The 14,000-nt window shown below is 54.2% G+C and overlaps 1 protein-coding gene across 2 annotated transcripts; it reads left to right on the plus strand.

The window, feature by feature from the left end:
- Positions 1 to 582: 582 nt before the first annotated feature.
- Positions 583 to 13,191, plus strand: Csrnp1 (cysteine and serine rich nuclear protein 1). 2 transcript variants are annotated; one of them, XM_040290036.2, is made up of 5 exons: positions 583 to 715; positions 8,266 to 8,492; positions 9,954 to 10,216; positions 10,673 to 10,987; positions 11,082 to 13,191. In XM_040290036.2, exons 2-5 carry the CDS (start codon positions 8,303 to 8,305, stop codon positions 12,057 to 12,059), a joined length of 1,746 nt encoding a protein of 581 aa, XP_040145970.1. In that variant the 5' UTR covers positions 583 to 715; positions 8,266 to 8,302; the 3' UTR covers positions 12,060 to 13,191. The 2 variants fall into 2 exon arrangements, with proteins under 2 accessions (XP_040145970.1, XP_005317452.1); XM_005317395.5 differs by lacking the exon at positions 583 to 715 and adding an exon at positions 1,607 to 1,830.
- Positions 13,192 to 14,000: the final 809 nt, after the last annotated feature.

Below are 14,000 nucleotides of genomic sequence, written 5' to 3' on the forward strand. Positions count from 1 at the left end.
ACTTTTCTGCAGGATGCTTGCACTGAGGATTGGAGGCAAGTAGGAAGGCAAGCAGTGGAAAGGATTCCTTGGGACCAGCAAATTCTGCAGCCTATAGCCGGGGAGAACACAGCTGAATATCTGGGGTGGGGGTGGGGGTAACTGCTCTGACAGCTGAGTCACCTTTAGCAAGTGACACTCAACTCTGTAGATATTAAACTCCTGCCTGAGCAGTCTCAGCCACACCATAGATTTCATACACCACTGTGTGTGTGTTGAGAATTCCTCAATTGCCATCTCCAGCCCTGTCCTCAAGAAGTCACTGGAAGCTTGATTCCAGCTGCGCAGACACCTCCCCCTAAGAAATGCATCTGGAAGGACAGGAGCTATGTCAGCCCCTAACCTGTTTTCCTCTGGTTCTCTCTGGAAAGTAAAGGACCATCGATAGATCCTAGCCCTCTTTTTTTTACACACCAATGGAAGAAGTGGGGCCCTCACAATCATCTCCACTCCAGATGCCGTCCAGGAGGACAGAAGGTCACCCCCACCCCCACCTGGAGGAGGGTGGAATGGAATCCTGAGGGCTGGGCTAGTCGCTGACAGTATTCATCTAGGACAGTCAGAAGAACCCAGAATGCAGCGGGAGCAGAGCTGGAAGGGGGAGGGTCAGGCTCCCACGAAGGCTCCCTGGAGGAGGCAGTGCAAGCAGAGAGCCCTTAAAGGCGCTGGGATTCAGGTAAGCAGAGAGAGGGCCAAAAGGCAGTTCAGGTGATAAGGAGCTGCTGCAGCAAGGGTGTGAAGGTGGGAACCTCCAGGTGCTGGATAGTATCAGGACTGGTGATTGGGAAAAGGAGCAGGGAGTGGGCTCCTGGACCAGTAGTTGGTGGCTGGGCACACACATTTTCCTCTGCGCAGAGGTACTGGGGAGAGTTGGCCCTGAGTCAAGGGAGGTCTTGGCGGGAGCAGAAAAGGCAACAGGCCATTTTAAGTGGCCAAGGTCTGGCCCGGAAGAAACCAGCTTCTCTCCACTTTTTTAAAAGGGGGGGGGGATGGGTGGGGGTGGGGAAGTTGGTTCTGAGAACCTCTAGTCCTGGGCTGGGCAGAGATGAAAGTCAGGCCCTCGGATGATCTCCTTTACTCTCCCTCCCTACTCCTCTTACATCCCGGAGATGGGTTCATCTCCAATCAGTTTACTTTTCTGGCGGATCTGGGGGTGGGTGGTAGTGTGGGGGCAGAAGAGTTAACGCTTAGATTGGATTATAATAGACTGCCTCCGGTGGAGTGAGGGTAGAGGGCGTGTAGGAGGCCTCCCTTCTGCTGTCTTGTCCCAGGGTCTTGCGAAGTTTCGCGAGACTCCTGGCCTCAGTCTACCCTTCTGCAACGGCGCAGTGAGGTGAGGTGGGCATCTTTACGAGAAGGCTCTCCCAGCCAGGAAGGTCGGCGCCTTGAGGACCAGTGCAGGAGGGCGGCGCGGGCTGGGGGAGGGTTGGGCGGAGAGCTGCAAGGCGCCGCCGCGGGGTCAGAGTCCGCCGGGAGGCCCCACGGCCGCTGCGCCGGCTCCGGGCGGGGAGGAGCGGCGCCTCCGGGGCGGGGCCGCCGGGCGGTCTGGCGGGAGGCCCGGCGTGCGTCAGCGCAGTGAGCCCCGGAGTTTTCCACTGACGAGGAGGGCGGAGCGGCGGGCGGGGCCGGGCGCAGCCAGTCTCCCGCCGCCGCCGCAGCCGCCGGACGCGCAGAGCGAGGGGCGGCTTGACCGACGGCTGCCCGGCGGAGCGCAGAGAGTCGCGGCGCGGGGAGCGTGCCGGGCTGGGACGAGGGTCGCGTCGGTGTCCTTGGCGAGCGACCGGCTCTCAGGTGAGTGCTAAGGGGACCCGAGACCTACTGGACGGGACTTTGGGGAGGGGGCATCCGGCGCTAGTGGCAGTGCTGCTCCGGCCCTTGCTATTCGCTCTCGGGCAACCCAAGTGGGCTCCGGGGCTGGGGGCTGCCCAACCCGGCCCGAGTCCACGGCTTGGAGCCGGGGAGGCTGGAGTCGTAGGTTTTTCGCTCCCTTCCCCCGCCCCGCCGCAGTTGCCCCGAGATGTCCCGGCTCCCAGAACCGGGTGCAGGTGGCAGAGTGGCCAGGCGCGCGCGTCCGCGGGTGAGTTTCCTTTTGACCCCGCTGCCTGAGAACTTTTCAGAAGTTTCTCGCGTGGCCGGAGCAGGTGACATTTGTCGCCTTTCTCATCGGGCTCCCCCCGGGGGAGGGTGCGGGAGCTGCGGCGTGTGCCGGGTGATCCTGGCAGGCGGGGGTCAGGGAGGGAGTGGAGGGATGAGCGAGGAGTGAGGCTTGGTGAGTCACGGACCCCGGGAGGGAGGAGGAGGGATTGTGTCGTACGCTCACCTGTTTGTCAGTCACCGTCACACTCAGAGGCCACCGCCGTGAGTCACGGGGCGCAGCTATACCGGCCACCCGCGGGCACACGTAGGTCCTCTCCCACGCACTTCTACTCCCTCCTCTGCACGTACTTCCTCTCCGTCCTCAGTTTCCCCTCCCCGGGGGGCCTTTTCCCCGTCACGCACTGTTGAGATGCCCACACCACAGCAACAGCCATACACTTAGTCACTCCTGTTCCCGGCACAGTCACACAGCCTTAGCCCACATTCCTGACACCAGAGCGTCCTCCCCAGCTCTCTCACTGCCCACCCAACACCTCCACTCAGAAGTCGCACAGTCCTCTGAAGCGTAACTCATCACCCCACACCCCCAAATCCTCCATAGCCCTGCCCTCTTATATCTCCGAATCCCAAAGTCATCTTCTCTGTTCTTGTACTGTCACCTCACCTGGCCCTGGCTTCTCTGTCCAACAGGTCACACCCCCTCTAGTCCCGGTGCTGAGCCATCTTTTAAGAATGCAAATCTGGTATTGTCACTCCCTACTTAAACCCTTCAGTGGCTTCCTGTGCCCTCAGGCTAAAGCCTGCCCTGTAGCCCAGGCTTTGCTGTCTCTTAAGTTGCCCCTCCTCCACTCACCTTTTTGGCTGTTCCTGCTCCAGATCCTCACCCATACTATACCCACTCTCTTGAAGAACTCTCCCTACATCCATTTTCCAGAGAAATCTGCCTTCACCCCTTCTTTTCCCTGTGATTCTTACCCTGCATGGCCCTTTCACCCTCTCCATTCCATCACCCCACACTGATTGTCCCCGTCCCCCAGCTCACACTTCTAGAGGACAACATTTGTTGTAAATCTTGCCCCCTGTATGACCAAACACCTACCCCAGTACTTGACTCATTATGGGAGCTCAGTAAATATTTGTTGAATGAATGAATGAATGAAGTTAAGGAGGCCTTGGCTTAGGTGGAGGGAGCTGTCACTGTCAGGTGTAATTTCCCTCCTGCAGAAGCAAGTGCCTTAAGTAGCCTGCAAATGTTTGGCACCTACCCAGTGCCAAGCCCTGGAGGCTAGGCCTAGGAACTGTCCCCTCCCCCAGATGACTTTCAGAGGGATGGGTGGGGGAGGGGTGTGCCCATGCTTCCTGTCTGCTGTCTCTGGGCTGTCCAGACAATTTGTTTCACTAGGGACCAGAGGTGCTCTTAGGTGCTTTTCCCCTGTCCTAGGAAGTAATTCTTGGGGGTTGGGGTCATGTGACCCCAGGTGTTTGGGGGTGGGGGTAGCTGGCCAAGGCCTTCAGTTCTGAGGTTAAAGGACACATTCTTCAGATTCCTGGAGGGGTTTGGAGGCGACTAAAGGTGCCCCCTCCCTAATACCAGCTCTGGCTGGGAGCTGAGGCACTGATGGGACTGCTGAGGTGGACAGAGGAGTTGATGGGACTTTTTAGAGGTCTTGAAATGTCCTTCCCCAAAAGCCCTGGGTTGCTTGGTGCCAAGAGTGAGGTGGCCTTCCTTGGATTCACGTAGTGCATCCTGAGTGTGTAGTTGTGGCCTGTAGGCTTGGGAGACATTCTCCTAGGCTGCCAGTGCCTGTGTGTGTGGTGGCTGGAGGGCTGCCTGATTCTCAGGGCCCAGTCAGATCCCGGAAGAAGCCTGGTTCTCTTTGATTCAGGGCCTGTCTCCCGGGGCTCCTTGGGGGTGTGGTATTTCTGTCTGAGCCAGCTCCCTGGGAATTTCTTTTCCTTCCTCCAGGACCCCAGGAGGGGGGTTGTGCTCACCCTGGGAACAGTGCCACGGTCAGGATCTTGATTCCTGGGGAGCTGCAGAGGGCCCCTCCCCCACCCTCTGACTCACTGTCTGACACTTTTCTTGGACTCTTTCACTATCTTTCATTCCTTTTCCTGACTTGGCTTCTTCTTGTTTCTGGCTCAGTCTTTCCATCTCATCTCCTGCCTCTGCCTCTCTCAGCCTCTGAATCCCCAGGTGGGACGGAGGAACTGAGATCCAGGAGCTCTTCCCCACCTCCTCAAAGGAGTATCAGGGAGATGATTCTCATTTCATTCCAGGTCTGCAGATCCTGCAAGGGGCTCATCACTCTTGCCTGTAGTGGGTTGTAACCTCCCTATGACTCTTTTCCTATCTGCAGCCTTGGAGGCTAGAACCCCCTCATCTTAAATTCTTCTGTGGACATTCCTGATGGCAGAGCCCTGGTATCTGGCCTGAGCTGCTTCCTTGACATCTCTTCATCTGTTTACTCTTGGGGAACAGGGGGCCTCCTGTTATGCCTGTGTTGGCACCACCTGCAGTTGGACCTTCCCTCTCCAGTCTTTAGGGCCACCTTTAAGTGTCATTCTTGCTTGAATCCTCTGGCACTGGCCAGTGGAGGAACATGTGGCCCTCTCCTAAATTAACTGCCAGGAGCCAAAGGTCACATTGAAAACTTGTGTGCTTATAATCTGTTTCTAGGTCGATTCCTGATACCAAGGGAGCTATCTTGGTCAGTTTGGACTGCTATAACAAAAATGGCATAGGCTGGGTGGCTTAGACAAAAGAAGTTACTTCTTCTGTTTCTGAAAGTGGGTAGGTGCAAGTTCAGGGTGTCAATCTGATGAGGAGGGTTCCTTTTCTGACTTGCAGATGCACTGTGTCTTACTGTGTCCTCACATGGTCTAGAAAGAGGTCATCTCTGTGTTTCTTATAAAGGCATTATTTCCATTCATGACCTTATCTCCCAAAGGCCTTTAAGCACCATCACTTGGGATTTGACTTCCAACACAGGAATTTTGGTAGGACACAAATATTTGGTCTTCAGCAGGAACCTAGAGAGGCAGGAGGAAAGAGTAGGGGACTCTGGGGGTCCCTTTGAAGATAACTTCTGAAAGAGAATGAGGTTGGGTTGTTCCAGTTTGTGCAAAGGCCGGCAGTTGGACAAGGGCATGGTCGGTAGGGGAAATGCAGGTTCAGCTGGAGTACAGAGAAGAGCCATAGGGAGACTGCAGGATGAGGCTGGAGGCCAAACAGTGGCCAGCTCTGCTTCAGCCTCTTAACTGATCCTAAGGTCAAGCTTCCCCAGGGGGAGCTACAGCAGAGTGGTGCTCTGCAATGGAATGGCAGGTGGATCTTTGGTTTTACATGGTCATTCTGGCTGCAGAGTAAAGAATGGTTGGGTGGAGAGAGCAGGAGCAGAAGCAGGGGACATGTGTAGTAGTGATGGGGACAGGGAGGTGATAAGGGTAGTAAACTTTATTTATTTTAAGTGCTAGGAATTGAACCCAAGGCTTGAACATCCTAGGCAAGTGCTGTATAGCTGAGCTACACCCTCAGCCCAGACTTTTTAAATTGATGGTGACCTACATAGAATGCATACAGTATACACATTCCGCATGTACAGCTAGATGAATTTTTAGTTTTTAGGCACCCCTATCACCATCAACCAGAGCACAACAGAGAACATTTCTAGACCTCACAGGAAATCCCCTCATGACTCTCCCCTGTGTGTGCCCCTCCCTCCCCTGGAACCACTATTCTGACTTGTGTAATCACCGATGAGTTTTGCCTTTTCTTGAACTTCATGATCAGGATTTTGTTTCTGGTTTCTTTGACTCGGTGTAATATCTGAGATTCATCTGTGTTGTGTGTATCCAGGAGCTCATTCTTTTTTCCACACATTTACCGAAACACTTATCATTGTCCGAGAACATGACTTGTATTGATTCCTGTAAACCTTCTAACCCTATGAGGTTTTAAGACAAAAGAGTCGGAGGCACAGAAATGTTAAGGAACTTGTCCAGGATCACCCAGCCAATTAATATCCAAGGTAGGGGTCAGAGGCAGGCAGTCTGGTTCTGGAGCCAGGGTTTTTAATACAATGCTGGGTGGCCTCCAGGATACCTACTGAGTCTGTGCCTGACTTTGTGTGAATGTGTATGTGAACTTCAGGACCCAGGGCCTGGACATAGATGAAGGGAGGGGGAGGAAGGAGTTGAGGATGGCTGCAGGTTTCTGGCTTGAGCAACTGGGTGGGTGGCAGTGCTGTTACTAAGATAGGGAACACAGGAAGAGGAACAGATGGTGTTGGGGGTGGGGGACAGAGACCAGGGTTCAATTTGGGGCCTGTGGAATTGTATGTTTCCTGGGGAAGGCCAGGCATAGAGTGGGCAATTTGGTGGTGGTGAGGAGGGGGACGCCGTCCTCAGACCAGGCACGTGAGGCATTCAGCACCCTATAGATGGCACCTGGAATTTGGGGGAAAGGATGGTGTCTCTCCACAGGGGCAGGAGGTGTGGGTGCTGTTGGTTCATGTGTGTGCTTCTGTGTCTGAATATCTGTGGTCTCTGTGTATGTGTGCATGTGTGTGCCTGGCTCTGGATTATGAGTTCCCCCATCTCCTGGGAGAGCCTGCAGGTCAGCTGGGAGCTGGGTTGTTTTTGTTTGTGGTTTGACCCTGGGAAGGGGGGTACCAAGCCTAAGAAACTTACCCCCGGAAACACCTGTGTATCCTCTTCCCCCAGGCCCAGGGTGGGGGGCTAGCCAGGGAGAGAGATTTTCTCGCTTCTCTCATGCCTGCTTGACAGAGGCTGTCCCTGGGATGGATTTTATCCAGTTAATTGGTTCACAGCACCTTCCCTAGGTTCGGGGACCTGGAGAGGCTTGGGATAAGGAAAGTGGTGTTTGGAAAGGACACCTGAGTAGAAGAGACCAAGACAGCTTTCTGGTTGGTTTTTCCTGTTCTTTCGTTTCCTGTGATGGCAGTGGGGGTGGGGTTCCCTAGCCCTAGGGCCTCAGCTTTGTTTCCCCTTCCTCCTGGCCGCCTCCTGGGGACCCAGCCCTGAGTGCCATAGGACCTGGCCACAGATACAAGGTAGCTGTGAGCAGCCCTGGAATTGAATCCTCTGGGGGTTCCTCAGGCAGAGGGGCTACACTTGGCATTTAGGGCAGAGAGCCCCAGCCCTCTCCACTCTGAGGCCAGGCTGGCTGTGGCGTCTCTGGTTGCATTCCACCGAGGGTTGGGGTCTCAGTGGGGAAGCACAGTGTGTCCTGGGGTGCTGCACCTCAGAAGCTAAAGGGGAATAGTAGTTTCCATGGGAGGTTCATTCAGACAGTTTAAAACCTTGGAGTAGAAGGCAAGACAGAGGTGGAGTTTAAGATCAAATGAAGGTTCCCTGTCACATTAAGCCTGCAGGCAGGGGACTTCTCTCCTGCGGGATGGGGGTTTCTGAGGGAAAGTCTGAGAAGTTCCATCCCTGGAAGGGAGGGGCTCAGGAAAGTCCTCCGGGTGGGAATGGGGGCCATCAAAGCCAGCTTTTCCCAGAGTGCCTGACCCTGGAAGGAGGGCCTGTGTGCAGGCTGGTGGGTATGGGGGTGTGCTGGAGAAGAGGAAGCAGTACCACCTTCTGAGGGCCCTGTGGGCTGTGGCGCGTGGCTGGGTTTCGCACACAAAGGTGCACAGACGGGAGCCCCCATGAGTCACCCCTGCAATGAGTCAGCCCCCATGACTCCTGTCCAGGAATGGTGTAGCCCAAGTCCATCAGTCCTTTTGTTGGTCTGTCTGCTGGTTGCCCTGGCTGGTGTGGATGTTGTGGGTAGGTGGGTTGTAGAAGGTGGTGGGGAAGGTGCCAGGCGGTTTCCCCAGAAGGCTTTGGGCAAAGGTTGTGGGAGTTTAAAGGCATCAGGATATGGATTGGTTTGGAGGAAGAAGTGCTGTGTCTTGTGCTGGGGGTGGGGGGCCCTCCTGGAGACTGCTCCTGTACCTAGAGCTTCTGGCTTGGACAGGAGGGCCAAGACCTAGCTCTGGGACACTTGGAGCACAAGTAGGAGGAATAGTGATCGTGGCTGAGAGCCTGCCTTCTGGAACCCTCTGCCAGGGCTTGCTGTGACCACCTGCCAGACACTTAACTTTCTCATTCCCATCCCAGGCCGTCTGTCGCCAGCCCCTAGAGCACCTCTGCGACCATGACTGGGCTGCTGAAGAAGAGGAAGTTTGACCAGCTGGAGGAGGACTCCTCCTCGTTCTGCTCCTCCACCTCCTCTGACTGCGTCTCTCGTTCCTGCTCCCCAAGCTCTTCAGTCTCAGATGAAGAGAGCCCCTGGGGTCAGATGCCCCTACCTGAAAGGGACTTCTGTGGCTCCCAAAGTTTTACCCGTGAGTCCTCTCTTCCCTGGGAACCCCACTCTACTTTTTCTTCCTTCCTGAAAGGTGAATTGGGAGGTCAGGTTTCCAGAGCTGTAGCTCCCTCACTTGGCTTCCTATGGCATCCACTTCAGGGGCTAGCTTGATTCACCTTTGCCCTTGGGAGTAGTGACATCCAGGATGCAGCTCCTTGGAGTGGCCCTGGGGCCTTCCCACTGAGCCCCTCCCTTCTGTTCCAGTTTCGTTTCTCCAGCTTGCACCCTGCCTGCCCTTCCTACAAACCCAGCTGCTGGAGTTCCACACCCCACACATCTCTGCCGCAGGGCCTGCCAGGCCAGTCCCTCTCTTGTCAAAATGCTGTTTGCCTTTGCCTGAACACACTGCAAGAGGGTTTTTTTTCCAGGTTATTTTCCAAGCTTGTGTAATTCTGATTCCAAATTGATAAAGAGGACTGGGGATATAGCTCAGTGGTAAGAACATTTGCCTACTATGCACAAGCTCTGGGTTTAGTCCCTGGCACTGAATTAAAAAAAAAAAAAAAATCCAGCTTTCTAACTGATTATCTTAGAGCATTGTTTCTCAAGCTTGTTTTTCACTATTGCTCCTTCTACCTCCAAAGAATCTTTTAAGACAATTTTTTCCTTAATCACCGCTTCATGAAATTTTAATAGCACGGATATATGCTGCAAGTGTGTGTGTGTGTGTGTGTGCGCGCGCGCGTGCATTGTACACTATGATTTTTAGCACATAGGCTCTAACAGTACAAAGTCTTTTAAAATTAATGTATTAGCTTGAAATATGGAATTGCCAATATTTGGTTTATGAAAATAATAGACCAATATATGTATTGAATGTATCAATATGTAGCTTAGGGATCAATATACAATCAGTAACTTAAAAGGGAAGGACTTTCTAAGCCTGTTGCAAAACAGACACTTTGAAGGAAAAAAATCAATATGTATTTTTGACTACATAAAACTTAAAAAATTGGTTTGTGTAGACTGGGGCTGTAGTTTAGTGGTAGAGCACCTGCCAAGCATGCACAAGTCTGTGGGTTATTCAATCCCTGGCACTGCCAAAACAACAACAACAAAATTACATGAAGTGCCATACCAAAGGGATGACTAAAATATTTGCACAGAGAGGTTGAATAGATGATCATTATCTCCAATTTCATACATAAAGAGTTCCTACAAATCAATATAGAATTGTAAAAGGGACAGGTAGATGACTGATAGTAATGGAAAGACATTCAACCCTATGAATACTGTCACTTGGACTGGTAAATGACTTCGAGCCAATGTTGACATGGGTGTTTGTTCAGTTTTACCAGCTCCAATCCCAGGTCCTCTTTTTTTTTTTTAAGGAGGGTAGAGAGGGGATGCATGGGGAGAGAGAGTTCTTTGCACTCTTCCTCGAGGTGATACTGCGCTTCGGAGAACTAATCCCACCCCTTCCCTGCCTGTCTTCCAGCTCGGTCCATTTTGAAGCGGGCTCCTCGGGAGCGCCCATGCCGTCGTGTTGCCTTCACTGGCATCACTGTCTTCTACTTCCCACGGTGCCAGGGCTTCACCAGTGTGCCCAGCCGTGGTGGCTGTACTCTGGGCATGGCCCCTCGCCACAGCACCTGCCGCCACTTCTCCTTGTGTGAGTTTACACAGGAACAAGCCCGGGCCCGGCGTGAGAAACTCCGCCAGCGTTTGAAAGAGGAGAAGCTGGAGATGCTGCGATGGAAGGTAGGGAGACCTGTCCTCATGGCCCGTGCACTCCAGCTGCTCCTGGAATCCTAGCAGCTGGGTGCCAGTTTGCATGTCATATGTGGGCAAATAGGTCTGTGGACTCTGTGATTGGCCTAATCAGACCAGATTATCTGCAGACACAGGGAAAGGATGGTGGGTCCAGGTGGACTGAGGGCCTGGTGTCTGACCTTAACAGGGAGGAAGATGTGGAGTTAATGTTGCTGGGGAGTGGTGGTGGTGGTGGTGTATGTGTAATAGGAGAGGGAATTTTGTCCCTGATCTGGGGATTGATAGGACATCTCTGCAAGATGCCCTAAGGGCAGTGTTCTTGCTTGTTCTCAACACCATATCCACAGTGCCCGGCACACAGTAAGCGCTTTGGGCATTTGTTAAATGTTCGTCTTAACATTTGTTAAGTGTTCGTGCCTCACGTTTCCTCTCCCATGGATGCAGCTTTCGGCCTCTGGAGTACCTGAGGGGGAGGCAGGCCTGCCACTTACAGTGGATGCCATCAATGATGCCTCTGTGGAAGAAGACTTGGCGGTGGCTGTGGCAGGCGGTCGGTTGGAAGAAGTGAACTTCCTACAACCCCACCCAGCTCGTCGGCGGCGTGCTCTGCTGCGGGCTTCGGGTGTGCGAAGGATCGACCGCGAGGAGAAGCGGGAACTGAAGGCGCTGCGCCAGTCCCGTGAGGACTGTGGCTGTCGCTGCGATAGGGTCTGTGACCCTGAGACCTGCAGCTGCAGCTTGGCGGGTATCAAATGCCAGGTATGGTTGCTGGATAGGGCTGGGCTGGGGAGGTTGAGCCTGGGAGTTCTTACACTCCATAGAATTCTCACTTGTGCCTCCACTTTCTTTGCAGATGGACCACACAGGGTTCCCCTGTGGCTGCTGTAAGGAGGGCTGTGAGAACCCCAACGGCCGTGTGGAATTTAATCAGGCGCGCGTGCAGACCCATTTCATCCACACGCTCACGCGCCTGCAGCTGGAGCAGGGGGCTGAGAGGCTTGGAGAGCTGGAGGCCCCTGCACAGGGCAGCCCAGCCAACCCTGGTGAGCAGGACATGGTGTCCTCTTTCCCGCTGGCCAGCCCCCCAGCAAGCAGTGAGCTGGGAGACAATAGCTGCAGCAGTGACATGACCGATTCTTCCACGACATCTTCCTCATCAGGCGCTAGTGAGGCCCCAGACCACCCCACCCATCCAGGCCTGCCTGGTCCTGGCTTCCAGCCAAGCATGGATGATGACAGCCTGGCGCGGATCCTGAGTTTCAGTGACTCTGACCTTGGTGGGGAGGAGGAGGAAGAGGAAGGGGGTGTGGGGAATCTGGACAACCTCAGCTGCTTTTACCCAACTGACATCTTTACTGGTGACCCTGGTGGCCTGGTCAGCTGGACCCACAACTATTCTGGCACTAGCTTTGTGCCGGGTATCCTGGATGAGAATGCCAACCTGGATGCTAGCTGCTTCCTAAATGGCTTTGAAGGGTTGAGAGAAAGTAGCCTCCCTGGCACCTCGGTGCCACCCAGTGTGGACATTCACCAGAGCAACTCAGTGGACCTCAGCCTGTCTTCCTGCGACTCCTTCGAGCTACTCCAGTCTCTGCCAGATTACAGTTTGGGGCCTCACTATACCTCCCAGAAGGCGCCTGGCAGCCTGGACAACCTCGAGGCATCCCATGGCCCCTTGCCTGGCCTCTCTCCACCGGGGGATGGCAGCACTTGCTTCCTGGAGTCCCTCATGGGCTTGTCTGAACCAGTTGCCGACGCCTTGGCCCCCTTCATCGACAGCCAGTTTGAGGACACTGCCCCGGCCTCTCTGGTAGAGCCTGTGCAGGTCTGAGGTACTAGGGTACCTTTCCCCTGCCCCGAGAGCCCTGTTGCTGCTTTTTTTGTGATTTGGGGGCTCCCCAAGGTCTGTATGTAACAAGTTTCCTATTGGCTGGCTCAGCCACGGGTATGTGGGCACTCCTGGTTTCCACGAAACACTCTGAATTTATTTATTTATTAACTTTTGTATGCTGAAGAGAGTGGGAGGGGCTTCCCCCTTTCAGCGGCCTGGCCCCCCACACCCACACAGTGCTCTTCCACCTCCTCAGCATGGGCCAGGAAGAGAAGACATGGCTCTTCTGGAGCTTCGCAGACCTCTTTTCAGTCTCTGTATGATATTCCTTAGCCCAAGGACAGTGGAACGGGGCTCATCAGCCTCTTCGGGCTTCTCAACGCCGCTCTGAGCCCTAGACCCATGGGGTGGCTAGATCCTCTGGACTGTGAAGACTGTAATTTATTTCCATAATTTATTTGGAGACTGTAGCAGCTTTAGCTGTGCCTCTTTGGCTGGTAGGTAGTACTGGGGGCAGGGTCCCTTTTGTCCTGCATCCTGTCCTGCCTGGGCTTTGGTGTATACCAGGTGTGGATGCAAGCCCTGTGGTCTCCTGTTGGTTGCCTGGTTCGGGGATGGCTGTGTAAGCAGGTGCTGGGCTGGCCAGCTGTGACCAAAACCCCCTTATGCCTGCCCTACCCAGCCCCTTTGCTTCCTGCCCTCTGATCGACTTTCTCCCCTCCAAAAGGCAGTGGCCTCTGTTCCCAGCGTGTAATATAGGATAGGAGGGGGAGACTAGATGCCCGGAAAGGGCAAGGGACTTGCCTTGGTATGAACACCACCCTGCAGGGCTTTGAGGCACTGCACTCCATCCCAGCCCACCATGTACCCCAAGGCCAGTTGCTAAGGGGTGGCTCCTTAGGGCTTTTATGCCCTTTGTTTGCTGATGTTGAATTATGAATTTTGAATTTTACATTAACTTTTATATTGTCCCTCAGTGTCAGAACTATAATTTATTCATTTCTCTGTGTGTCTGTGCCAAGAAAGCTAGGCTCTGGGCCTGCCCCTTTGCCTAGGCAGCCTTGCCAGCCTGTGCTGTGGGAACACATTGTACCTGAGCTGACAGGTACCAATAAAGAGGCTCTATTTTTAACGGTGTGGTCTGCATTATTGGGATGGGGAGCTGGGGTACACCTCCAGGAGCCAGTGGAGAAGGAGGGGGTGGCCTTGGAGGGCAGTGTGGACATTGGGGCCGTGTTGGGTAGGTGGGGTGCACATAGTACACTGGGCCTCCTTCCAGGCAGGACAGTCGGGCTTGGAGGCAGGAAGCCAGCTGAGAGGCTGGCTGGGCAGATGGTGCACTGTTCCTTTTGAATTAACCCATTCCTCCCCAGTGGTCATTTGGGGTAGCAGTGGGGAGCAGCAGCAAGGCACTCTTCTGGAATGGGGCTGTCTACTTTGGGTAAGTGAAAGCACTGAGCTTGGGCCTGCCCCAGAAGGTAAAGTCACCCACCACCAGGTTGGAACAGGCATTGAGATGTGGCTGGTGGAGGCCTGGCCTGGAGATGGGCTCAACAGCTGTGGCACCAGAAGCTGCAGAGCTTCATCCATCTGCACCAACCAGACCTGTCTGACCTGTCCCCAGCAGCTGAAGTGGGCTGTAGGCCAAAGGAGCAGGCTGCACCCTGCCCCAGGGAGCCTTTGGAAGCATTTCACCCTCTCCCTTACAGATGGTAATGATTTGTACAGGTGCTGGGAGGGGGACCAACCAAAAGACCCTTTTCGTGGTCTAACCCTCTGCCTCTTGGTCTGCGCTGGGCGCACTCATGAGCATGACCCAATGACAGGTTTGAATCCCAGCTTTTCTATTACCTAGTGAGGTGACTTATGCAAATTAGGTGCTCTGTACCTGGGTGTCCTCAGTACTGTGCAAATAACATTGCTCCTTTCATTAGCTTGTTA

The sequence above is a fragment of the Ictidomys tridecemlineatus genome, chromosome 2 (genome assembly GCF_052094955.1).
Source record: "Ictidomys tridecemlineatus isolate mIctTri1 chromosome 2, mIctTri1.hap1, whole genome shotgun sequence".
NCBI lineage: Eukaryota > Metazoa > Chordata > Mammalia > Rodentia > Sciuridae > Ictidomys > Ictidomys tridecemlineatus.

Excerpts from the sequence above, each read along its gene's own strand:
- Csrnp1 (XM_040290036.2), top strand. The coding sequence starts at position 8,303 with ATGACTGGGCTGCTGAAGAAGAGGAAGTTTGACCAGCTGGAGGAGGAC. Across the intron at positions 10,217-10,672 it reads TGGAGATGCTGCGATGGAAG|CTTTCGGCCTCTGGAGTACC; the intron begins GTAGGGAGACCT and ends CCATGGATGCAG. Across the intron at positions 10,988-11,081 it reads TGGCGGGTATCAAATGCCAG|ATGGACCACACAGGGTTCCC; the intron begins GTATGGTTGCTG and ends CTTTCTTTGCAG.